The sequence below is a fragment of the Taurulus bubalis genome, assembly GCF_910589615.1.
Source record: "Taurulus bubalis genome assembly, chromosome: 19".
Lineage (NCBI taxonomy): Eukaryota > Metazoa > Chordata > Actinopteri > Perciformes > Cottidae > Taurulus > Taurulus bubalis.
The window spans coordinates 19,794,190-19,820,811 of record NC_136607.1 but is presented as its reverse complement, the minus strand read 5'-3'; the positions used below and the strand labels follow the sequence as shown (position 1 = coordinate 19,820,811).

At 46.3% G+C, this 26,622-nt stretch overlaps 1 protein-coding gene across 5 annotated transcripts in view; it reads right to left on the bottom strand.

Annotated features, from left to right (window-relative positions):
* Nucleotides 1–1,527: 1,527 nt before the first annotated feature.
* Nucleotides 1,528–26,622, bottom strand: part of LOC306751474 (disabled homolog 2-interacting protein-like) — a gene marked incomplete at its 5' end in the record, with an annotated part of 83,451 nt that continues 58,356 nt past the window's right edge. For 2 of the 5 annotated variants that reach the window (XM_079235047.1, XM_079235048.1), the window contains 10 exons: nt 1,528–1,835; nt 3,091–3,178; nt 3,263–3,465; nt 7,685–7,822; nt 9,235–10,138; nt 13,260–13,447; nt 14,390–14,591; nt 20,571–20,807; nt 21,798–21,942; nt 22,489–22,633. In XM_079235047.1, the coding sequence (XP_079091173.1) occupies nt 1,668–1,835; nt 3,091–3,178; nt 3,263–3,465; nt 7,685–7,822; nt 9,235–10,138; nt 13,260–13,447; nt 14,390–14,591; nt 20,571–20,807; nt 21,798–21,942; nt 22,489–22,633 (2,418 nt within the window). In that variant the 3' untranslated portion in view covers nt 1,528–1,667. The remainder of the gene's footprint in view (nt 1,836–3,090; nt 3,179–3,262; nt 3,466–7,684; nt 7,823–9,234; nt 10,139–13,259; nt 13,448–14,389; nt 14,592–20,570; nt 20,808–21,797; nt 21,943–22,488; nt 22,634–26,622) is intronic. The other 3 variants (XM_079235050.1, XM_079235049.1, XM_079235051.1) reach the window with 3 other exon arrangements.

Genomic DNA, 26,622 nt, shown 5'->3' with positions numbered 1-26,622 from the left:
GCACTCGGTTATCATATATTTTACTGTATATATATATACGTATATATATGTATATATATATACGTATATATATATATATATATGTCTGCAGCAAAGCATTCATCATCATCATCGTCACCTTCGCATTGGAAGCAAAATGAAAACAAAAGGCGTTAAGGACACGAGCGAGGATGGAGCATGCAGAGCCTCACACTTTGATGCATTAAGAACAAAACAAATACAAAAATATACAAAATACAGATGCCGAGGCGGGAGCGACGCGAGGGGGAGATCGGCCGGCTGGCGCCTTCACATTCGGGAAAGTAACGAGGGATGAAGGCGAGTTAAAAGAGAGAGAGATGATGCCACTAGCTTTAGCAGAGTCACAGTCTGGATGCAGCTTCATCACCGCGGCAACACAGAGCAGGGGAGAGAGAAGATGTTGCAACCAAAGGAGGCCATTTTTAAAACGGCTCACCAGTCCAGTGTAAAGGATGAGTGAGCGCACGCCTCTCAATAACTATTGTGCTACTAGAGTGAAGATCACACACGCACGCATACACACACACACACACGCACACGCACACGCGCGCACGACTCAAAAGTAAAATCTGGGTGTAGTTGATCGGTGTCTTTCGGGAGAACAGCAGATCACTTGACTTGTGCAAGTTGTGCAAGCTGAGAACGAGCGGACAGAGGTTTCTCTCACGCGGTGCATCTTGGGTAATGGTTGCTGCGCGGAAAGAGCTGAGCATCATGGGTAATGGCGGCGGGATCGGCTCTGAAGCAAGCGGCACGCGCCAGTCTTAAAAAATAAAAACGAGATCTCACTCACTAAATAAAGGGCTGCTTTTATATTTGAGACTATCAAATATAGATATGTGTGTACACTCTATAGAAGAAAAAGAAATGCATACATCTATATTAAATCTCATTAATATAGCATCACGTAGAATCTTTTTACTTTAGTGTTCATAATACATTTATGTGTGTACAATTTTTATGTTTGTATCCTTTACAAATCCACAGTATAAGTTGTGCCTTTTTTTTTCTTCTTTTGTTTTTGCAGAAATCGGGGAGCTGCGGGGTAAAGTCCAGGTGTGTTCCTTCCTTAAGGCGATTCATGTACCAATAGCTTCTCTCAAAGTGCACGACATAGGGATGGAGGTCAGGGGGGGCGGGGCTTATCGGGAACACACCCGAGGAGGAGGGACGTAAAGATCATGTGGGACAAAAAAATATCTATTTTCTTTTAGCTCCTATTTGGTTCTTTATAAACAATGACTTTCAAATAAAGCAAAGTAATCCTCTGGTTGTTGTTGTTGTTGTTTACGTGGGTCCACGTCCACCCGGTGGTCAAGAGGGAGAAGAGTCACTGTGTGGTTATGCGGCGGTTTGTCGGGCGTGGGCGGGGCTTGTGACTTGACGGACAGCTCTGAGTTTCATATGTACAAGCTCTCGTAACGAAGGCCATCTGGTGATCCCCGTCTGTCACGCTTAAGTCCCGCCTCTTCCGGTTGGCCCCGCTCCTGCACCGGTGTCCCAGAAAGAAACAAAAACTTGAAAATGTCTTCCCAAAAAACAAAGTCCTACGTCGGCTTTTTAAAAAAACGCACGCCACCGGGCGCGTGAGCGTCCTCCCCGCCGAGCCTCTGCACGCCGGGCCGGGCGGCGAGCGGCGAGCGCGCCTAGCAGTTGCTGCTGTTCCTGAACTCGCCGTTCTCCGTGATCTGCAGCTTGGTGGGGTTGGTGGGAGAGATGCCGTTGCGGGTCTGCATGCTGTAGCGCTCCTTCAGCTGCGTCAGGGCGCTCATCAGCCGGGCGTTGGCCGCGTCCAGGGAGGCGATGCGCTTCTCCTGCACACACACACACACACACACACACACACACACATTAAGAGAAACACACTTTAGAATCCATAGGAACATATTTGTGTTCTTATCCTGAACCTCTTGTACTTTTTTAACTTAAAAACTTGTTGTAAGTCGCTCGCTTCAACCTGAAATCCTCACCTGGTCTCGAGGTCGGGACTCAACATTGTCAGCCCCGCCCCCAAATGACCATATACGGCAAGTTTCATTCATAAAAATGTCACCAGGAAGTAAACAAAAGAAGAATTTCACGTAGTGTTGCCGCGTTCCTTTAACAGCAACTTCTCTAAAACACTCTGATGATGATGATGCTGGAAGACGAAGACATGGCGACACATTCTACGTTTTCACACCAAAAGGCAGAATATAACATATTATTATATGCATATTGTATTATGTTTGTTATGACCTGCCAAGGGACTACAGATGCAAATTAGTTCAAACTATAATCTGGTACATGGGGACATTTATGTTTGAACTGAACATACATTAAACGTACGTTTATTTTAATCTCTAGAAGTCAAAGAAGTGTTTTACACAAAGACGTCCGTGGCCACGCCTACATTTCCGAACCAAAGAGAAAAACAAGCGATGTGCCGTCTGAAGTCTCTTATTGTTATATATGATATCTCATTATTAGAGCCAGTGCTTCCTGCAGGAGGCTCACTGTGTTAATCATATAACCCGTCTTCATAATGAGCTTTCTGCTTCCCTCTGAAAGCCACGACGTGTCGGCCGCTGTGTTTGTTTGCAGAAGCAAAGCCTCATTAATGACGGCGTGAGGGAGATTAATCACCTGAGTCTGTTTGTGTCACCGTGCTGCTGCAGCACCGTCGTGTTGACGATAACCTCTGGAGATGCACGCGTCTTAATTGTGGGTTTGCATGCATATAATGTACATTTTGACTTCAACAATTACTCCCACGAGTTTAGAAGTGCTCTCAACATTCAGAATTCCTTGCAAAACATTTTTTGTTTCTTAAAACACAGTTTTATATGAATAAGAACTGCGTGGATTACTGAAGAGCTGCACGTCAACAGAGAACTACATGACACATTTGTAAATGTATGTTTCATAAGAGAGAGAGAGCCATTCAAGCTCGTCAATGCCAGAGCTGAGACGCTATGAATTAAACATTTCTTTGACCCTTTGTTTCCTCAAGCAAGTGACAGCAAACGCACATTTGCACGCTCAGACAAAGCGCGGATGTTCGGTGTAAATGAGGAAGAGCGAGCTGACCTGCGCGTCGATGATCTTCTGCTTGGAGTCGACCACGGCCTGCATGTCCGAGTGATCCTTCTTCAGCTCCTCCTCCACCGACATCAACCTGCAGACAGGAGCTGTCAGTCAAACTCTGAAGGACGGAACCACCTCGACCCGCCCCCTCTGCTCCTCCTCCGCCTCCCCTCACCTGCTGATGATGCCCTTCATCTGCAGGTCCTTGTCGTCCTGCTGTCGGCGCAGGCGCTCCTCCGACTCCTCCAGCCGGGCCTGGTACTCCATCAGCACCTTCTGGGCCTGGTCGTCCTGGCCCTTCAGCCGGGCCTCGTACTCCTCCAGCTTCTGCACCGACGCCCGCAGCTTCTCCTGCAGCACGGCGATCTCCTGCTGGTACTGAACAAAGAGACGGCGAGAGGTGAGGAGACATCGCCGCCATCACCACCATCATCATCATCATCATCGACCCCATCAGCAGGGTCCCCTCATCCATTACCGGCGCTGACAAGAACTAGAAGGAAATCTCTCCTTAGATTAGGTCCCGTTGTTCCTGAGAGGCTCGTTTCTGTCTCCAGTATCGAAGGGAATCACACGCTTCATTTACACGCCGTCTTTATTACGGCACTTTCATACTAGACCTGTGCAGCTGCCCTATAAAAAATATATATGTTTTCTTTCCAATCAAACATTTCTATCAACGGTTTCATTGCAAATGGTAGAAATAGAAGTCCAGCTGTTTTTGGGCTGAGAGGTTAAACTGGCAGAAAGAAAGAAAAGAGAGGAAGTTCAGGATGGAGAGAGGAGTCAAAGAGGAGGGAGAAGAGAGAAGGGAGGGATGCATCCAGTGAAGAAGGACTCTGATCTGACCTCTGAGAGCCTCTGGAGGACTTTCTCTTCAGCGGAAATCGAATCTCTTCGGGATAAAAAACCTGATTCTGATAGCGGCGAGGGATCCTGTGCTGAGTCAGCGTGTCGCTAGAGCTGCGTGCCTTGAGCTAAAAGACAACAACATGCTAACAAAGACAACGCTAACAACGTTTAGCACGTCTGGATACGCTAATCAACACCGAACACAGAGGGTGGCGGAGGGTAAGGACTTTAGTTTAGAGACTGATGATGCTTCTTAAGGATCCACTGAAATCTCAAGGTGTGTGAGGTGTGATCACATCCCCGTGGTCTGGGAGAAAAAGGCCGCATCCCATTCAGCTTCATCCTGACCTGATAGTTTCTTCCTATTTCTGGCTGATTTCTGGAGCGTGTCAATAGCCTCCGTTATTATATTATATATAAAGTATGAATCATTCAATCAGTAGTCCAGACTGATGTTGTATTAATATATATATTGTCTAAACTGTGGCCTGTTTCTCTGAGCGCTACACCTGATGGGGAGCATCAGAGCACCCTGAGGAGTCAGACTCAGTCCCTCACATCCAGGGTGCTGCCGGGCTCGTCCATCTTTCCTCGTCTCCTACCACTTATTCCCTCCCCGTCATTCTCCCGCTCACCACTAGGACATCTGTTTTTCCTCCCGTCTTTAGAGCGGCGACCTCAAACACATTTGTTATCGGCTCCTCTCCTCTCTGCCCGACTCCTCCGTCTTTCTCTAATAACGCTCTCCTCTTGTCACCACATCTCTGGAGAAGGAAATGACATTTACTGGATTTGTAACCGCCTTTGTCTCTCTCTCTCTCTCTCTCTCTCTAACGCACAATACCTCTCAGTCTGCAGCCAGATGGCGGCCTGCAGGAGGTCACGTAAAACAAATAACTATAAAACTATTGAATGTAGATCATTTAAATGTCTATATATGACCTAACGCCATGTAGTGTTGAAGAGAGGCGTCTAAACCACGTAACCTCTGCCTCCTTCTGAAGCCATGATCATTACATGGATGCTCCGTTAATCACATTTGTATTATAAGCATTAATCATTTTATTGGTTTATAGGGTGTTTTGTTTCTTTTCCAAATAAATAAATGTTTTTCTGCAATACAATATTATTGTGCAATTATAAACCTTGTATTATTTCGCAATAAAGTATAGATAAAAATCACACATCTTTTCCCGAAAGAATGACATTAATCCTAAAAAAAAAACGTGAATAAAAGGTCATGGCCCAACAACCTTGCCTGGCTGTGTTTCATGCATGTTTCATGCTATGCAATGAAGCTCTTTTATATTCAGTGGCATCCAACTGGAAAACAGCATATGGGATTTTCTTTTTATTATAATAAATTAAAATAGTCTTATTCTTGTTCTTGTTCAGCCACATGACTCCTCCTCCTTCCTATAAGACACATGAGCCCTGAATACATGGAGAATACATGTACAAGCTCCTGCAGCCTGCGTCTGAGCCGGACTGGTTCCCAGTCGGAGGCGTACTGGTTCCCAGTGGGAGACGTTCTGGTTCCCATTGGGAGATGTACTGGTTCCCAGTGGGAGACGTACTGGTTCCCAGTAGGAGACGTTCTGGTTCCCAGTGGGAGGCGTACTGGTTCCCAGTGGGAGGCGTACTGGTTCCCAGTGGGAGGCGTTCTGGTTCCCAGTGGGAGACGTTCTGGTTCCCAGTAGGAGATGTACTGGTTCCCAGTGGGAGGCGTTCTGGTTCCCAGTGGGAGACGGACTGGTTCAAAGTAGGAGACGGACTGGTTCCCAGTGGGAGGCGTACTGGTTCCCAGTAGGAGATGTACTGGTTCCCAGTGGGAGACGTACTGGTTCCCAGTAGGAGATGTACTGGTTCCCAGTGGGAGGCGTTCTGGTTCCCAGTGGGAGACGGACTGGTTCAAAGTAGGAGACGGACTGGTTCCCAGTAGGAGACGTTCTGGTTCCCAGTTGGAGACGGACTGGTTCCCAGTGGGAGGCGTTCTGGTTCCCAGTGGGAGATGTACTGGTTCCCAGTGGGAGGCGTTCTGGTTCCCAGTGGGAGATGTACTGGTTCCCAGTGGGAGACGTTCTGGTTCCCAGTGGGCGACGGACTGGTTCCCAGTGGGAGGCGTTCTGGTTCCCAGTGGGAGGCGTTCTGGTTCCCAGTGGGAGACGGACTGGTTCCCAGTAGGAGACGTTCTGGTTCCCAGTGGGTGACGGACTGGTTCCCAGTGGGAGGCGTTCTGGTTCCCAGTGGGAGATGTACTGGTTCCCAGTGGGAGGCGTACTGGTTCCTAGTGGGAGGCGTACTGGTTCCCAGTGGGAGACGTAGAGACGGACTGGTTCCCAGTGGGAGGCGTACTGGTTCCCAGTGGGCGACGGACTGGTTCCCAGTGGGAGGCGTTCTGGTTCCCAGTGGGAGATGTACTGGTTCCCAGTGGGAGGCGTTCTGGTTCCCAGTGGGAGATGTACTGGTTCCCAGTGGGAGGCGTACTGGTTCCTAGTGGGAGACGGACTGGTTCCCAGTGGGAGACGTAGAGACGTACTGGTTCCCAGTGGGAGGCGGACTGGTTCCCAGTCCTTCTCTGGTCGCTGCTCTGCTATTTGAGGACGGCTGTAAAGGCTTCTCTGTTAAGAAGTCATTGCCTTCTCTGGCTGCTGGCTCCCATACAGCATAAGATATGTTAGCATGACAGGCTTGTATTCATTATGGATGAAAAAAAAATGGCGTGCATTTGGCAGCCAATCAAAAGCAAGGAAGCGAAGCTGAGGGTGAACGGTTGTAGAGGAGGAAGGAAAGGAGGAAGCAGCGAAGGAACTCTTTCTGTCTTCATCTCTCACATCAATGCAGCTCACACACACACACACACACACACACACACACACACACACACACACACACACACTCTGGGCTTTAAGTTCATTCCAAAGATGGCGAGGAAGACGAGGGATCGCTGCGAGGGCGTGCCGAGTTATTCAAGCCCGAGGGACATTTTCCTTTTTAATGAAGTAAAAGGGTTAAAGCTCGTCTCTCTAAATGAGCCTCACTCCTCTCTGCAGGAGACGGGACAGGAAGTGCATCGTTAGCCGAGACGTCCGGATGTAATGACTCGTGGATTAATTGATCGAGAGCTGCAGTTATTTTTTTAAATGACGGATGATATCTCAGTTCTGGAGACCAATAGTTAAAGATAATCAGCAGATGAATCGACGGTGAAAACGATCCTGATATTCGCTTCACGACCACGCCGGTATTCTTCTTTGTGTTCGGCAATTATCTTGACTGCGTTGCCGACTCTCTGCCAACGTTGCTGTTGCTGCGACTTTCCTGCAGCGGATTGGTTCACTGCAGGAAACAAACATCCCAGAAACAAAACAAAAAAAGCCCGAACATCACAAAAAAAAAGGCAATTTCAGGAAAGTGGGTTGAGATTGAGGCAATATGGGGTCACATGCAGAGCCAGACTGACGCACAATATATCCTATTTACCTCAATTTATGTCATAAATGTGCATATTATGACTAAGTGAAAATTTGGATACGTCTAAGGACGTCGGGCTTGGAGGAAAAGGCAGAAAGTGGCAATAAATTTAGCAGACGATTAGGTGCAGAGGGGAGGGAGGTGTGTGCGGGAGCTCATGGTGGGACAGGGAGGAAGGAGAGGAGAGTGGGAGCATCAGGGCTGAAGCTTGAGGTGGGTTGTGAAAGGAGGTGTTGGTAAAGGTCAGAGGTCGGATGAAGAGGCCGGTTACCTTCTCCACCTGAGTCAGATCCCCTCTGTTTCTCAGTGACTCGCGCTCCGTCCCCTCATGGTCTAAATACTGCACATTCATATTCAATAGCCAGGCTGCTGTGCGGTCCAGCGCACTGGGGTTCACTGGGGAGGGGGCCTAGTGAACACAACACACACACACACACACACACAGACACACACACACACACACACACATGAGCCGAGTGCAAGTGACAGGGAGGGGAAGGGGGGAGGGTTGCAATAACAGAACAGAAACAACAGAAATAAGCTTGAAATGCACCAAATCATCTGGACTGGAAGCAGCAGGTGGAATGGAGACACGCCCCCTTGTGTCTGCACGCTCACACACACACACACACACACACACACACACACACACACACACACACACGCCTCAAAGCACCCATTAAAGTGTGTACACCTGCAGGGTCGCGCTAGCAGCGTAAAGGTAAATACGGGAGGATCAGAGGAGAGAAATGGAAATCAGCCAGGAGGCCGATGCCGGCACTTTAAGGTGTGTGTGTGTGTGTGTGTGTGTGTGTGTGTGTGTGATGGCCAGATGAGTAGAGAAGGCGGCTGTGGGCTGTTACAGTACATGAGAGGAGATGTAGGATGCTTTTATAGTCCAGCACACTCATGAGCATTGAGTGCTGAAATACCGGAATATGAACATTTGAAAAGAGTAAAGAATAAAATGAAATAAAACCTTCAAATGCATCAGAACTTAACTACGTCGTCACGTGACTGTATTTCATAGAGAGCATGCAGGCAGTTGAAGGAAACTCAACTTAAAGCCACTATGCAGAATTTAAAGATTTCAGTTATAATAACTAACCATGTTTAACCACTTTAGTTTAGCAACTAGCATGCTAACGTTCGCTAATGATCAGTAAAGACACTGATGGGAGTTTCATCAGTTTTTGCAGGTATTTGGTCATAAATCAAAGTAAATTGCAAATTGACCTGATAAGTTCATAAAGTTCACCACCGGGAACACAAACAAGATTCCATTGCAATCAATTCATCAACGACCGAAACACAACCACACATTTCAGCCTCATGGTGGCGCAAGAGGTCAGGAGGATTCATCCTCTGGGAACCAGGAATGTTCACCAAAGCACGCGGCAACCGTCGCCATGATTCCCCTGAGGAAACACACACACTGGACTCCTCCTGTGGGGAACCCGTCGTGTCAAACCCTCCAATGGGTGATGAGATATTTCATTCCGGACCAGAAGTGACGGAGCGACCGGCGCGGCCGTCCGAAAGAATCACTTTTGAACGAAGCGATAATCGATGGAAACCTCCCACTGTGACACACACACACACACACACACACACACACCGAACATGCATCTGTTTATACCCGTGAGGTCCGTTAGCACATATATCGCTAGTTACTAAGATGCTAATTGTGCCTCCACCCTCCTCCTGTGATGAGCTGCCTGGGTGCTAATGACTGTTATCACACTCAGCGACTAGAGGTCACGAGGTCACGATGTGCCGCCCACGAGAGAAATGGCCGTTTTTTTAGAGCGAGTCCCGTACCTGCTTGTGCTGCGCCCGCTGCTTGGTCTCGGGACTGTCCCCCTTGGAGGAAGAGGACTGCTGCCGTAGCCGGGCGCCGCTGCCGGGCCAGTCGGGCGACGACGTCATCAGGTTGCCGGAGGAGGGCCGCGGGTACGGCCCGCTGCTGAGGAGGTTTGGGGGCGTGCGGCCCCGGGTGACGGTCTGAGGCGGGGGCTGGTCTATCCTCCGCTGGGGGCCGGCGCTGTTCTGCCGCGGGACGGCGGGCTGGTGCTGCGTCTCCGTGAGCGACAGCTGCCGGCGGTTGAACTCCCCCGAGCGCCTGGTGTACTCGTCCCCGCTGCTCCCGCCGCCGCCGCCGCCGCCTCCTCCGCCTCCTCCGCCGTGGTTCAAGAAGCCGTGCTTCCCTCCGGCCGGCCCGTCCTCGTTGTTGCTGTGGGAGCTGACGGAGCTGTGGCACTCGGAGCCCGAGTCGGTCATCCCGCGGGGGGACACGGGGAGGCAGGCCGCCATCTGGTAGACGGGGTTCTGGAAGGACAGCGGGGCGAGCAGCTGGGCGGGTCGGCCCGGGGCGCCGTCGGTGCCCACCGGGGCGCCGGGCGGCTGGGCCGGCCTCCTCAGAGTCGGGCCTCCCGGGATGTTCCCCTGCGGGACTCTGGCCGCCCAGCCGCCCCCGGAGAGCGGGGACTCGCCCGGGCCGTCCGAGGAGCCGGGACCCGGCGGGCCGCCCTCCAGACTGCGGGGGTCCTGCAGGTCCACCATGGAGAGGCTCTTGCTGCCGTTGGCCATGCACAGGTCGGGCTCGTTGGTCTCGGAGTAGCTGGAGCTGCGTGCCGGGGACGGCTGGACCCCCGAGCTCCTCGTCACAAAGAACAGGTCCTTGTTCTCCGGGGTCGGGGACGGTAACCTGGTGAAGTCGACTAATCTGGAAAAATAAAGGAAATGTTGGAAATCAGAAACTGCTTTGAATGGAAAGCAGCGATAACGTCAAATCAAAATGCATGTTTCCAATGACCGGTTCCATCTGAACACATAAAAGAGTGATGAGGGATCATTCAATTTAGATCCATAATATCAGGCAGTAATGGGCGAGGGGAGGCCGGATATTTATTTGGAGTATTGCATAACACATATTTACGGTCCAGTTTATTACTCTTTTGTTTTTTTGTCTCATTGTTTTGGAAAAGGCGGTGGATTAAAAATAACATATATTTTACAATCAGACGTGGGGCTTGAGTTCCATCTTCCTTAAACAGCACAATGACCTGTTAGCGGAACATTAGCCACCGTTAGCTTAGCGTGTGAAGCGATTGCAACAGAAGCAGGAAGTGGATTAGAGTCATCTGGCTGGTTTCTGTGAGGCTTCTTCACTCGTTTGCTTCCTCCCTCGTCCCCTCACTCTCCTCCCTTCCTTCCTCCCTCGTACCCTTACCTTCCTCCCTCCCTTCCTCCCTCATCCCCTCACCTTTCCTCCCTCCTTTCCTCCCTCGTCCCCTCACCTTCCCTCCCTCCTTTCCTCCCTCGTCCCCTCACCTTCCTCCCTCGTCCCCTCCCTCGTCCCCTCACCTTCCTCCCTCCTTTCCTCCCTTCCTCCCTCGTCCCCTCACCTTCCTCCCTCCTTTCCTCCCTTCCTCCCTCGTCCCCTCACCTTCCCTCCCTCCTTTCCTCCCTCGTCCCCTCACCTTCCTCCCTCGTCCCCTCCCTCGTCCCCTCACCTTCCTCCCTCCTTTCCTCCCTTCCTCCCTCGTCCCCTCACCTTCCCTCCCTCCTTTCCTCCCTCGTCCCCTCACCTTCCCTCCCTCCCTCCTTTCCTTCCTCATCCCCTCACCTTCCTTCATCCCTTCCTCCCTCATCCCCTCACCTTCCCTCCCTCCTTTCCTCCCTCGTCCCCTCACCTTCCCTCCCTCCTTTCCTCCCTCATCCCCTCACCTTCCCTCCCTCCTTTCCTCCCTCGTCCCCTCACCTTCCTCCCTCCTTTCCTCCTTTCCTCCCTCGTCCCCTCACCTTCCTCCCTCGTCCCCTCCCTCGTCCCCTCACCTTCCTCCCTCCTTTCCTCCCTTCCTCCCTCGTCCCCTCACCTTCCTCCCTCCTTTCCTCCCTTCCTCCCTCGTCCCCTCACCTTCCCTCCCTCCTTTCCTCCCTCGTCCCCTCACCTTCCTCCCTCGTCCCCTCCCTCGTCCCCTCACCTTCCTCCCTCCTTTCCTCCCTTCCTCCCTCGTCCCCTCACCTTCCCTCCCTCCTTTCCTCCCTCGTCCCCTCACCTTCCCTCCCTCCCTCCTTTCCTTCCTCATCCCCTCACCTTCCTTCATCCCTTCCTCCCTCATCCCCTCACCTTCCCTCCCTCCTTTCCTCCCTCGTCCCCTCACCTTCCCTCCCTCCTTTCCTCCCTCGTCTCCTCACCTTCCTCCCTCCTTTCCTCCCTCATCCCCTCACCTTCCCTCCCTCCTTTCCTCCCTCGCCCCCTCACCTTGCCGCCCTCCTTTCCTCCCTCGTCCCCTCACCTTCCCTCCCTCCTTTCCTCCCTCATCCCCTCACCTTCCCTCCCTCCTTTCCTCCCTCGTCCCCTCACCTTCCTCCCTCCTTTCCTCCTTTCCTCCCTCGTCCCCTCACCTCCCTCCCTCCTTCCTTTCCCTTCGGTCAGCAGATGGAGGCTTTATTGCCGGAAGACGATCACCTTGACAGACGTGATTTATCGTCCAATCATCTTTCATTATTCACGTCACGCTCATCTCCTCCCTCTTCCTGTGTCCTTCTCCCTTTGTGCCGTTATCCTCTATTCTGCTCAATTTCTCCCCCCTCTCTCTCTCTCCTCCTTTTTCATGCGATGAGCTGCATCAGGTGAGAGCCGTGAGGACAGGTGAGTGAATACGTGATGGAGCAGAGGGCGGGCTCTGCCTTCAGGTCACAACGGGACATCACTTCATTAGTTGTGTTTCCCGTGTGATGTCACCGGCCTGCACCCCGCGCTCCGGCTGTTGTGTTTACCGGCGTTCCCGTCTGGCGATTACTCAGAACATCCCTCCGCCCGCGGCTCCCGGCGCCGCCACGTTAATCTTTATAAGTGTCACCTTGCCGCTGTTTCTGCCAGGGAGCGAGCGGACGGGGGAGTAAACAGGGTTTCCTCTGGCCGATGTAAAACAAGCAGGGGCGGCGATATTCATGTTCAGGGTTCATACACATTCTGACCAATTTTTTCCATGACTTTAAACCAATTTTTTTTTTTTATATGAGCAAACTTGTTGTGAAATTTCTGTGTAAGCATGAAAAAGTGAGTAAATGTAGTATTTAAACTAACAATGAGAACACAAAGCATACAGTAAACCTTAAATGACTCAAATGAATGAGACAATAGTTTGATTAAAAGAATAAACATTTATATAGATGCCTGTATGTATGCCTGCTTATATTCTGAGTCTTTCTTTTAAAAGCATATTAATTATTTCAAACTCAGCGTAAATGAACGACATGAACACATGAATATAACACATTTACATGAACACATGAATATAACACATTTACATGACTTTTACTAAACTTTTGGGGATTTTTCTTTTTTTCAAGGACTTTTCCAGGCCTGGAAATAACCATTTTAAAATGTCCATGACTTTTCCAGGTTCTCCATGAGCGTAAGAACCCTGGAGAACATGATCTACTGGGAGGAACTGGGATGTATTGGTGACCGACCTTCTATAAACCAGTGAGCCGTTCCACATGTTGCAAATGTATTAACTTCTGGAGACGCTGCCCTTCTTTTACTCTGTTTGTTCAGTAATATAAGGACTGGCTTTTATTTGTGCAAGGAGCCATTTATATTTATTGCACTTCAAAGACTTAAATTATTTTTTTTTGTATATGTGCCGAGGAGACTCATATAATTCCTCCTATATTTAGGGTTTGCACACCGACGCCAGCAGCTGCAGCACCGATATACACTTCCTGCTCACCTTACTTTCCAATATAGAGAACTAGAAAATAGAAAGCTCAATCGTCGAAGGCGCCCAGATAAAGTCTTCCCGCGGCCCCGGGTGTTTATTAAAGAGTCTCACCCCGACAGGTCGTTGTCGATGACCATCTTCTGCAGGCCGGTGGAGATGCTGCAGCTCGCCTCGGCGGGCGGCGACCCCATGTGCTCCGAGGACTGTCCGGGCGTCATGACGACGCAGGACGGGTTGGACAGCGCCGCGTTCACCTCCCGCAGGATCCGGGGCAGCGGGCCCAGCTTGGAGGCGGCGCTCTGGGAGGAGAGAGAGACGTAATTACGATTTAAGCCAAATCAAATATCTTTAATTGGATTTCATTTCCGTGCATGTTTTTTTTTTAGACCCAGTTATTTTCCCGATGCCATGCAATCACATCTCTTATTCAGACAACATGCGGAATAATGCATGAGGCCGGCCGGTCTGACGGACTCCACCAGACTCACTGGAACCCTGAATTATTGAAAGAAGGGTTCAGAGCGCTGGATGCTCGACGCCCACCCCAAAAAATAACTTGAATCTTCCCTTTTCCTAATTATTACCAGCTTCCCATCTGCCAACGCAGACGTCCTTGTAAACCCATTAATGTGCCTCAGCCAGCCTCTGACATCTCAGTGTTCTCTGTTTATGTAATGCAATGATGAATTATTGAACAACGAATGATGAATTATTGATTGATGTACGATAAACATCCTTATGTAGTCGGTGCATGATTCAACTCCTCGAGCTCGTGATCATGTTTTGAAGACCTTTGGACCTTCTGTGAAGTTGAGTCCTATAATTTATGACATCTGCAGAATATCTATTAAGTTTCGATTGAAACTAATGGGTTATATTTTCCAGTATTATAACTGTTAAGTGCAGAATGTGGAATACTGTAATATCCTGCAAATGATGATGGCTTTGCTGTGTGCTGAAATGATATGATATACTAGTATTATCATGATGAGTACCTGGTCCATCTGGGACTACATAGTATTATCATGATGAGTACCTGGTCCATCTGGGACTACATAGTATTATCATGATGAGTACCTGGTCCATCTGGGACTACATAGTATTATCATGATGAGTACCTGGTCCATCTGGGACTACATAGTATTATCATGATGAGTACCTGGTCCATCTGGGACTACATAGTATTATCATGATGAGTACCTGGTCCATCTGGGACTACATAGTATTATCATGATGAGTACCTGGTCCATCTGGGACACCACCTCCGACAGCAGGGAGTGCAGCGTGGAGAGTTCCCTGCCGAGGTCGATGTATCCCTCGAAGCCCGCCGTGTTGGAGATGGTCTCTGGGTTCGAGATCTCGAGGAGGAAGCGCTGCATGTTGGTCCACTCGTGCTCCAGGAACTGGTTCATGAAGGACATGTACTCCTCCTTGTTGCCAAATCTGACGGAAAAACAGAGGGACGGGACAAAGAGTAACGCAGGGATGTTATTATTTTAGAAAATGCCACTTAATTTATTTTTTATTATTAAGTGTGGCTTCAGCTAGAGGGGTCATAGACCCCTATAGCAAAGCGCACTTCATATTATTGCTCGGGCTTATTATTAAGTGTGGCTTCAGCTAGAGGGGTCATAGACCCCTATAGCAAAGCGCACTTCATATTATTGCTCGGGCTTATTATTATTATTATTATTACTTATTATTATTCTTCTTATTCCGCCAAACTTTGGACCGTATCTTCTCCCACAGCGTTGCCCGCACATGCGTAAAAAATACATCAAAACGTGCGGCCCGATCGGGAATCGTGAGCTATGACTTTTCTAAGAGATTCGACCAGCCATTTTCCCGAAAAGTGCGAAAAACGGCGAGAAATTGTCCCATTCACTTGACTGGGGTTTCGGACTGAAGAGAGCAAAAAAACATACATCTTTGTGCCCACAGTGACTCGCCATAATGTATCATAGAGAAATGATTTAAAGTTTAAAACGTTGACAAAAGTCTGGAGTTTATTTGCCCAATTGGGCATTTTTTGATAGCTAGCACAGTTTTCATGTAATTATTGTTCAAGTTTAGGAAAATGTGGGAACCATTTCAGAGTTTACAATGGGTGTGTGTGGGGAAGGTTAGAGCTGTGATGTCATCGCTAGAGCACGAGGAGCTGTGTCCTAAACAACCTTTTTGTATTTGTATTTTGCCATTCACTCCACAATATTGACTTTTGAGGCATAATTTATATATGAAAACGTTGGAAATATTGTGCCGGTGGTACACATGAGTCGTGGAATCCAACAAATGTATACTGTTTTGTCAGCAAGCCTGAAAGCGACATGAAGACCGGCCAAGTGCTCCATTAACCTTCATGTTAAATCGGACCACAATTTTCTCTCATGACGGAAACGTGAGCACTTTTCAAACTGAATTTACGCTCTCATTTCTAAATCCTTACAAATATTTAAGTAGACAGAAACGTTCGCAGAAGTCTTGTGCTTCTCATGATGTCATTATTTTCGTGATGGGATCCATGGTTGTCTGTCAAATACACTAGTTTGAAAGTTAGTTTTTTCACTAAATCAACTCTCCTGTCTCTCTCTCAGTGAACACCATGGCAACGGTGACACACACGCACACACGCGCAGGAGGAACTGTCAGTTGGTCAGCTGACATCCTGACTGTTTGTGCTTCTCATGATTTCATTATTTTCGTGATGGGATGGGATTCATGGTTGTCTGTCAAATACAATAGTATTATTTCTTGGTGTAACCACACCTCCCTACTCAATTCTGCGCCCTACCTCGAATAATGGCCCATCTTCATTACCTACACTTACACCGGTCTCAAGACACAAATAAACGCCTCTTAACTTCTTTTCTTCCATATGCTTCCTCTTATTAAACACTTAAACAAGCTTAAGACTCATAGACACGGTTTAAACATCCTAATATTACCAATAAGGCACACAAATAGACATTTTAGACCATTAATAACGTCCTCTGTCAGACGCTCATGAGCCACACCCACGGTTTTCCCGCCTTATGCAAATGAGCTGCACCCACAGAGACTTTCACCCAGACCCCTGCAAAGAGCTCCTCTCCCCTCCTCCTATTCTAATTAATGTTAAATATAAACTAATCTCTAAATCCTTGAACTTATTCAATCCCCTTGGCTTTTATTCAAGTTCAGGAACATAGAAATCCACTACAGAGCTGTGTCCTAAACAACCTTTTTGTATTTGTATTTTGCCATTTACTCCACAATATTGACTTTTGAGGCATAATTTATATATGAAAACGTTGGAAATATTGTGCCGGTGGTACACATGCGTCGTGGAATCCAACAAATGTATACTGTTTTGTCAGCAAGCCTGAAAGCGACATGAAGACCGGCCAACTGCTCCATTAACCTCCATGTTAAATCGGACCACAATTTTCTCTCATGACGGAAACGTGAGCACTTTACAAACTGAATTTACGCCCTCATTTATAAATCCTTACAAATATTTAAGTAGACGGAAACGTTCTCAGAAGTCTTGTGCTTCTCATGATGTCATTATTTTCGTGATGGGATTCACGGTTGTCTGTCAAATACAATAGTTTGAAAGGTTGTTTTCTCATTAAATCCACAGTTCAGTCTCCTGCTCTGTGACAGTGTCACAGCTGTTTTAAGTTAGCCAATCAGGGCTGTCACCACGACAACCGGTGATACAAACGCAGGAGGAGCCAACTGACGTTGGTCAGCTGACATCCAAGACACTCTATTTTAAACTCTACAAAAAACGTTTCACACACATTCTTATATATCATACATTAGACTTAGACACACACACACACAGAATTATCACAAAACGATTGACTGTGTGTGTCTATGTGCGCCCGCGTGTGTGTGCGCGCACGTTTTTTGACCCCAGAAAGTTGGTGAGTGAGGAGATACAACTTGGATCGACCTTTCACCCAATGAGTCTGTTGTTGCTGGGGAAAAATGGACAACACAACGAATCCGATTAGGCTCCTCCCATAGAAGAAGTCTGATTGGCTCTTTTTTATTTGGCTTTCGGTTAAGGATTTTTTTTTTCATTGTGTAAAAAACTACGTTTTTCACCCTCTCAAAGAAAGTCATTTGATCTGATAATTCTGAAGGTGGCAGAGGTTATTGAGGTTATTGTGTTATTGAGAGATGTGTTACCTCAATAACACATCTCACTACCGGTAATGTATACATATTGCGACGTCTTACGGCAGTAGTAGCCACACTTTCAAAATTTCTTGTGAAATTTTCTAGTTAATATTATTATTATTACTTATTATTATTCTTCTTATTCCGCCAAACTTTGGACCGTATCTTCTCCCACAGCGTTGCCCGCACATGCGTAAAAAATACATCAAAACGTGCGGCCCGATCGGGAATCGTGAGCTATGACTTTTCTAAGAGATTCGACCAGCCATTTTCACGAAAAGTGCGAAAAACGGCGAGAAATTGTCCCATTGACTTGACTGGGGTTTCGGACTGAAGAGAGCAAAAAAACATACATCTTTGTGCCCACAGTGACTCGCCATAAAGTATCGTAGAGAAATGATTTAAAGTTTAAAACGTTGACAAAAGTCTGGAGTTTATTTGCCCAATTGGGCATTTTTTGATAGCTAGCACAGTTTTCATGTAATTATTGTTCAAGTTTAGGAAAATGTGGGAACCATTTCAGAGTTTACAATGGGTGTGTGTGGGGAAGGTTAGAGCTGTGATGTCATCGCTAGAGCACGAGGAGCTGTGTCCTAAACAACCTTTTTGTATTTGTATTTTGCCATTCACTCCACAATATTGACTTTTGAGGCATAATTTATATATGAAAACGTTGGAAATATTGTGCCGGTGGTACACATGCGTCGTGGAATCCAACAAATGTATACTGTTTTGTCAGCAAGCCTGAAAGCGACATGAAGACCGGCCAACTGCTCCATTAACCTCCATGTTAAATCGGACCACAATTTTCTCTCATGACGGAAACGTGAGCACTTTACAAACTGAATTTACGCCCTCATTTATAAATCCTTACAAATATTTAAGTAGACGGAAACGTTCTCAGAAGTCTTGTGCTTCTCATGATGTCATTATTTTCGTGATGGGATCCATGGTTGTCTGTCAAATACAATAGTTTGAAAGTTAGTTTTTTCATTAAATCAACTCTCCTGTCTCTCTCTCAGTGAACACCATGGCAACGGTGACACACACGCACACACGCGCAGGAGGAACTGTCAGTTGGTCAGCTGACATCCTGACTGTTTGTGCTTCTCATGATTTCATTATTTTCGTGATGGGATGGGATTCATGGTTGTCTGTCAAATACAATAGTATTATTTCTTGGTGTAACCACACCTCCCTACTCAATTCTGCGCCCTACCTCGAATAATGGCCCATCTTCATTACCTACACTTACACCGGTCTCAAGACACAAATAAACGCCTCTTAACTTCTTTTCTTCCATATGCTTCCTCTTATTAAACACTTAAACAAGCTTAAGACTCATAGACACGGTTTAAACATCCTAATATTACCAATAAGGCACACAAATAGACATTTTAGACCATTAATAACGTCCTCTGTCAGACGCTCATGAGCCACACCCACGGTTTTCCCGCCTTATGCAAATGAGCTGCACCCACAGAGACTTTCACCCAGACCCCTGCAAAGAGCTCCTCTCCCCTCCTCCTATTCTAATTAATGTTAAATATAAACTAATCTCTAAATCCTTGAACTTATTCAATCCCCTTGGCTTTTATTCAAGTTCAGGAACATAGAAATCCACTACAGAGCTGTGTCCTAAACAACCTTTTTGTATTTGTATTTTGCCATTTACTCCACAATATTGACTTTTGAGGCATAATTTATATATGAAAACGTTGGAAATATTGTGCCGGTGGTACACATGCGTCGTGGAATCCAACAAATGTATACTGTTTTGTCAGCAAACCTGAAAGCGACATGAAGACCGGCCAACTGCTCCATTAACCTCCATGTTAAATCGGACCACAATTTTCTCTCATGACGGAAACGTGAGCACTTTACAAACTGAATTTACGCCCTCATTTATAAATCCTTACAAATATTTAAGTAGACGGAAACGTTCTCAGAAGTCTTGTGCTTCTCATGATGTCATTATTTTCGTGATGGGATTCACGGTTGTCTGTCAAATACAATAGTTTGAAAGGTTGTTTTCTCATTAAATCCACAGTTCAGTCTCCTGCTCTGTGACAGTGTCACACCTGTTTTAAGTTAGCCAATCAGGGCTGTCACCACGACAACCGGTGATACAAACGCAGGAGGAGCCAACTGACGTTGGTCAGCTGACATCCAAGACACTCTATTTTAAACTCTACAAAAAACGTTTCACACACATTCTTATATATCATACATTAGACTTAGACACACACACACACACAGAATTATCACAAAACGATTGACTGTGTGTGTCTATGTGCGCCCGCGTGTGTGTGCGCGCACGTTTTTTGACCCCAGAAAGTTGGTGAGTGAGGAGATACAACTTGGATCGACCTTTCACCCAATGAGTCTGTTGTTGCTGGGGAAAAATGGACAACACAACGAATCCGATTAGGCTCCTCCCATAGAAGAAGTCTGATTGGCTCTTTTTTATTTGGCTTTCGGTTAAGGATTTTTTTTTTCATTGTGTAAAAAACTACGTTTTTCACCCTCTCAAAGAAAGTCATTTGATCTGATAATTCTGAAGGTGGCAGAGGTTATTGAGGTTATTGTGTTATTGAGAGATGTGTTACCTCAATAACACATCTCACTACCGGTAATGTGTACATATTGCGACGTCTTACGGCAGTAGTAGCCACACTTTCAAAATTTCTTGTGAAATTTTCTAGTTATAAATAAGCTATTGTTTTTAATATATATATATAATCTAAATATATATATTTTGTATGCTTTTTTTATATATTTTGTTTTTAGGAAATTCCATAACTCTTCTGCTAAATTTTTGATTTATTTGTATATATATATATTATTAGAACATTTATAAATATGCTAATTCTTTTTTAAATATTATATTATATTTTTTTAGGAAATTCCACAATTTCTCTGCTCAATTTTATTTTCATATATTATAAATATGCTCAATTTACTTATAAATATAAATATATGTATATTTAGAAAATGTATAAATATGCTCCATTTTTATTAAATATTATATAATATTTTTTTGGGAAATTTCACAATTTTTCTGCTCATTAAAAAAAAAGATGCTCAATTCATTCAAATTTCTTTATATATTCTAAACATATATATTTTTTTATATAATGAATAAATATGCTCCATTTATTTTGAAATATTATATATTAATACATGTTTTTTACTTTATTTTTTATTCAGCACAATGTTTGATGCAAAATATTTTATAATTTTTTCACTCACTTGGTGAAGTTGGCCAGGTTCTGCGTCACCTTGGCGATGAGCGTGAGCGTGCGCGCCGTGCGGTCGTCCGGATACTCCTGCATCAGGTTGAAGAGCGAGGGCGACATGATGGCCGGACACAGGAAGCGCAGGAACAAGGAGGCGCTGATCAGACGCTCGCTGATGTCCGGACGACCCCGGTTGCTGCATTCCTGCCGCCAGGACGCGAACACCTCCTTCAGCTCTCGTGGGAAGACACTGGAGGGAAAGAGAGGGAGAAAGGGAGGGAGAAAGAGAGGGAGAAAGAGAGGGAGAAAGAGAGGGAGTCACTTTTAAAGACCTTTACCTCAAACAGCATGAATGGAGATAGTGAGGGGAAAAAAGTGCATTTTTCAGAAAGGAGGTTTTGCTCTTCGGCCGTCGATATTTCCTTTTTCCGACGTTTCACTTCGACACGTAAGAATGCAATTAATTTATCACTTTCATTTTGTACGACTTAAAAAAGCCTTTTTAATTTCGGAGCTCTCCTGCGTGGGACGGGAACACATCCTGCAGGAGCGGGAAGAGAGACGGTCTCTGAAGCCATCGCCGTAGTTTCTGCTTTTGATTTGCATCTGATTTTGAGCGTTTGATGGGAAGTTGCACACTTTCTCTCTCTTTCTCTCTCTTTCTCTCTCTTTCTCTCTCTTTCTCTCTCTTTCTCTCTCTTGTTGTTTTTGCCGCGGGGTGAAAACAACACGGAGGAAGCCGCTACTGATTTGATTGCAATCACTTTCCATACATCACGAGGCACTAAATTATCATTATCTTGATCCAGGACGGTTTCTTTTGTTTCCATTTCAGCATAAGTTTTATGGAAATCTTGAATATTTTTAAACAAATAAAAGGAACTTCTTCTGATTGCAGTGAACATGTGATCCCTCTGAAAGGTTACTCCCACGCGCTGTTGTAAGTAGGAGTGAGCTGATGGATAAACGTGCCTCATGTTTGACTTTTAGTGAAGGGTTACTGCTCGCTGGAGTTGCTTTAAAATCTCACACATCCAAGTTTTAAACAAAAAATCCAAATAAAAACCAAATAAAAGACCATTTCATTGGCATTATTGTTGTTTTTCAGTCTGTTTATAAAGACGAATCAGGGAATAAGAGATGCTATAAACTCTTCCTTCAAGAAATAAAAGCAGAAAGGACGTGCAACATGGGGACCGTGTTGAGGCTGCAGCACACGCGTGTGCTAAGCCGTGCTCACCAGTAGGAGTTGATGATCTTGCAGAAGGCCAGCTCGCAGCACATCTTCAGGTTGCTCTGGTGCTCGTGCAGCTCCCCGGAGGAACACCTGGACGGATCCACCTCGCAGTTCTCGTCTGACTCGTAGAGCGCCTTAATGAACTCACCTGAACAACAACAACACACACACACACACACACACACACACACGTCGAGCATAAATATGAGGAAGGATGTGCACCGGTTGTAGGTTAAACTGCCAGTGTGTACACATCGGATCGGGGCGGGGAAAGCACACACAGGCACAGAGGGCGTATTGTCCGGGCTGCAGGTGCACAAACACACCTGACCTGACCTTGGACTGACCTTGTAGAAGTATGGGCTAGGGGAGGCAAAAGATTCATCAATCATTTCCCAGTCTGTATTTTTTTTAGCCTGTGAAACAAACGATTCAAGTGCTGGAAGAGTTGCTTCAGTTGTCAGAATGAGGACCAATGCATTCCAGCTCTAGATGTCACTTTAACTTAATTATGATGCCGCCGCTTCATTGATATGTATATTTCATATGTTAGAGAGGTTGAGCGTGAAGACGAGAGAACGGGAACGCGGACAAACAGAAGAGAACTGAGCTACGTGGAGAGCGGCTCGTCATTCGGCTTTCAAAACTATTTCAGGCCCTTTTTCCTCAGACTGCAGGCTCCGCCTCCGCTCACCCAGGGCGTCCTGCAGGTACTTCTGTCCCACCAGCTTGAGGTATTCCTCTATGGCCTTCGTCGCTAGCGTGTTCTCTCTGAAGATGAGGTGCTCGTTCTCGCCGCAGCGGTCCACCTCTGACATCATCAAGTCTGTGAGGAAGTCCTGCAGGGAGAGAGCAGACGAGCAAAGGGTTAATGGCGGCCATGAGAGATCATCCACACGTTAAAGTCCAGCTGCGCTCCAAAATACATGTTTGAGTCATTTGTGACGTCACAACATGAAACTCATACAAACATCTTGTGCGTCTTCGTAGATTCTGTCATTTCTAATGAGGTAGAAGCAGAAAAAAATCCCTTTTTAAGGATTTTAATGACAATATTGAACTTGTTTTGTTGCAGAACATGAGTTAGTTTTCACAGAGAAGGGAGCAGGTAAATCACTGTAAACGCTAAAGTAAATAATGTCGTCCACTACCTAGATCCTCACAAACGGATCATATGATGATCACAAGTCAATGCATGAAGTACAAACGAGCCCCGATGCAAATGAAAAGCTGATGTTTGTTTTGCATATAAAATACGAACTATTGCATAATTATGAGCGTCAATAAGTAGAACAACTTGTTTTTCTCTCTTCCCTGCAACTACTTGACAGACTATCTTTGCACAGGTGAGCAAAACTCCTCTTCATTAACTCACCTGTGTGCAAAACATGATAACACGTCTCTCAGCTCACTGCAGAGTAATGATGAACAGGTTTCAAAATGACATTTTCATGTGAATGTGGGGGAAAAAAAAGCGTAATTCTGTCATTTTAGTGGAGGGAAACAAAATGTCTTTGAGTTTGTTTAACATATAAACATAAAACATAAAAAACAATATGTTCACATGTCAACAGTTGAAAAATAGTGACAGGACTCACAAGACAAAATAAAATACTCGTCTCCGTTTCCCGGAGAGCAGCAAATAATAAAAGGCACCTGAGAAAATGTGGAGTTTCTCCCAAAGTTAGGATCACTTTAAATATCTATATGCAGATATATATAACAGTAAAATGACTGTATAGTACTCGTCAGGTGAAGAACTGAATACAATGTGGATCCAGGCATTAAAGTGTGAAAGGGGAGAGGAGGAAGCGGAGCCGTCTGGGGAAGAATCACGTCCTTGTTTAGATCCTTCTACAAACTTCTGTGTGCTCTCATGTTCGTCCCCCGGCAGCTTGTTAAACCAGCGAGGGAGAAGAGAGGCGAGTGACAGATGTACGGAGAGGGAGAGGAAGAAGAGACGGAGCGGCGGTCTTTTAAAGAACAGAGGAGGAGGAGGAGGAGGAGGACAGAAAGCGACGGAGCCTCTCAGACGTTCCTATAGCTGCTGCAGAACGCCTGTTATCCAGATAATCAGAGGAACGCCGCAGGGAGCCAATCAGCCGCTGAGGTGCAGCGAGAGGAGCCGCTTTCTGGTGAACGCCATGCTCCACACACACACACACACACACACACACACACACACACACACATATATATATATAAAATACACACACAAACCAGGCTAAATCTCAACTTTTAACACATCTGCATATCAATAAATATTCCAATTAGACATAGATCGTGGCCTCATAAGTGTGTATGTATGTGTGTGTGAGTGTGTATTTAGTTATGAGAGAGAGAGAGAGAGAGAGAGAGAGAGAGAGAGAGAGAGAGAGAGAGAGACGGTCCTTAAAAAGAGGACAAACCTTACATGACATGTCGGCTCCAGTTCTCCAGGAGCCACGTGGGAGAGTATGAGACCGAACGCAAATTACCGCTTTGGCCATTAGACTAAATACCATCATGATGAAGCACGGCGGGGCGGCGTCATGCTGTGTGTGTGTGTGTGTGTGTGTGTGTGTGTGTTGCTCTGCAACGAGAAGACTTCTGAGGGTGGAGGCGCGGAATTAAGTCAAGAATATAAAAAACGGAAATCCTGTGGGGGGGAATTATTATGTAGTCTGCAAGAAACCTGCGACTTGGGAGGAGATTTGCTTTCCAGGATAACACACACACACACACACACACACACAGACACACACAGACACACACACACACACACACACACACACACACGAGTGGTTTGAGGACAATATCTGACCTGGAGAGGCTCAAGGATGGAGCTGCTTCCAGAGGTGCATCTAACTGAAAAGAAAGGTGTGTGTGTGTGTGTGTGTGTGTGTGTGTGTGTGTGTGTGTGTGTGTGTGTGTGTGTGTGTGTGTCAAACTAAATGCCTAAAGGATGAACTGTCTGTCCTACACTTGGCGGGTGAATCAGGACACAAGGGAGCGCTTTGTCGAATTTGGGGAAATTCTGGCCGGATTTGGTGATTTGGGCGCGCCAGGAAAAAGTGATTATCCTCTTGACTTTTCTCTGGCTGGGAATGTTGTTCTTGGCAGTGGTAGCAGAAATAGGCCGACTCAACACTTATATTCTGATAGTAAAACTATTAACTATGAGTAAAAATATACATAGTGTACAATAAAAGTCCTGCATTCAAATGTGTACTGTCCCTGCATCTCGTTTCTGATGACATCTTCTAGTCCAGGAATCTCATTTGTGCCGACAGCCTTACAACTTAGGAACGTATGATGCATCGGTGGAGGATACAGTTCAGCTGCGTCTATACCCACAATGCATTGCAGTTTGACGACCATTATGCTATTTGAGAGGGAGCACGACGGTGGGCTTGCACACTTTACATTGCATACGTTATGTGGAGCATTCTTCAGTGCAGACCATATGCTCTTGTCACTAAAAAAGACTTGCAGAAACTTGGTCGTTTCATTGATTCATTCCGTTTATATGATATTGCATATGCATGGTAATGCTGCTGCAAGCGGGAGAACCGTGACCACCGTCCCTCGGAGGAAAGTCTGCCGCATTGACGTGCTTTAGTGTAGGAAGCTCAACCAGGGAGATGCGAAGTTGTATTACAACAATGTGAACATATTGGTTTTTCCCTCACACCAGTTGAGACAGACGGGGAATGTCATAGTTTTGCAGGTATTTTATTCAACTAAAATGTTGCCTAATCCCACCAGGGGATCACCAACATCTCATGCATCTGGGGACCATGACCCTCATGCTAGCGCTAACAAGATTGGTAGCTGGCTAACGGCCTGCCTTACTGCCTTGTTCACTATAATGGTTTACCTCGGATTATCATTTGAATCTGTGGAAACCAATGCCTGCGTAGTCTGCTTTAGAAAAGGCTCTGCAGTAATGTAGATATAGCGTGTATATATATATATATATATATATATGTATATGCTTTGTTATAAAAGTCTGAGCAATCGTGTCCTAAAAAGCGCCCGCAGCTCCTTTTCTGTTCCCTCCCGTCGTCGCTCAGCCTTTTCTGTGATGATGCCCTCAATCCTGCAGCTCCTCCTCCCTTCCCTCGGCTTCAGTGCTAATAAGGAGAAGTGGAGCGCTCTCTGTATCGCTGCCACATCTCATCAGCCATGCCTCAAAAAAAAGAGAAAGGAACTAACACAGTGCACAGAGACAGGAGGGCGATATGAAGGAAGGCTAGATGGGGATCAGATCTAATAAATATATGGAGCTGAGTCCTGTTGGAGAAGACAAGAAGCTCCCTGTAGAGGGGCTACTTCACAGCAGAAACTCATAAAGCATTGTCCAACGCACTGATGTACACACTACAGTGTGTGTGTGTGTGTGTGTGTGTGTGTGTGTGTGTGCTGCGTACATCTCTGTTCGGCAATATTCCACAGCGCCTTTTTGAAGCTGAGATAGAGATCGAAGAGACAACACAATCTGCAAGATCACGGTCGAGCCTCTCGCTGGCGTTCATAAACGACACGACGGGAAACTACTGCGGAGAACATCGAGTCTGGGAGAGAAGCTCAGATGTGTTTCTATGGTAATATAAATCATAGCAATACAAAGAGTGAGAGCAATACAACAAAAAGGCCTTAAAAGGGAAATACTGGAGCAGGAAGCAGCGCGAGGTTCAGCCCCTTTGAAACCATGTGAATCTGAAGAATATATCAAATATCACACGTGGAAATCAATGCACTTTATGTTACGTTGCATGTAAAACAAAAAGACTATTTGGCGGCTAAATAATGATGTGGAACAAAAAGATATGCAATGCATTCTCTG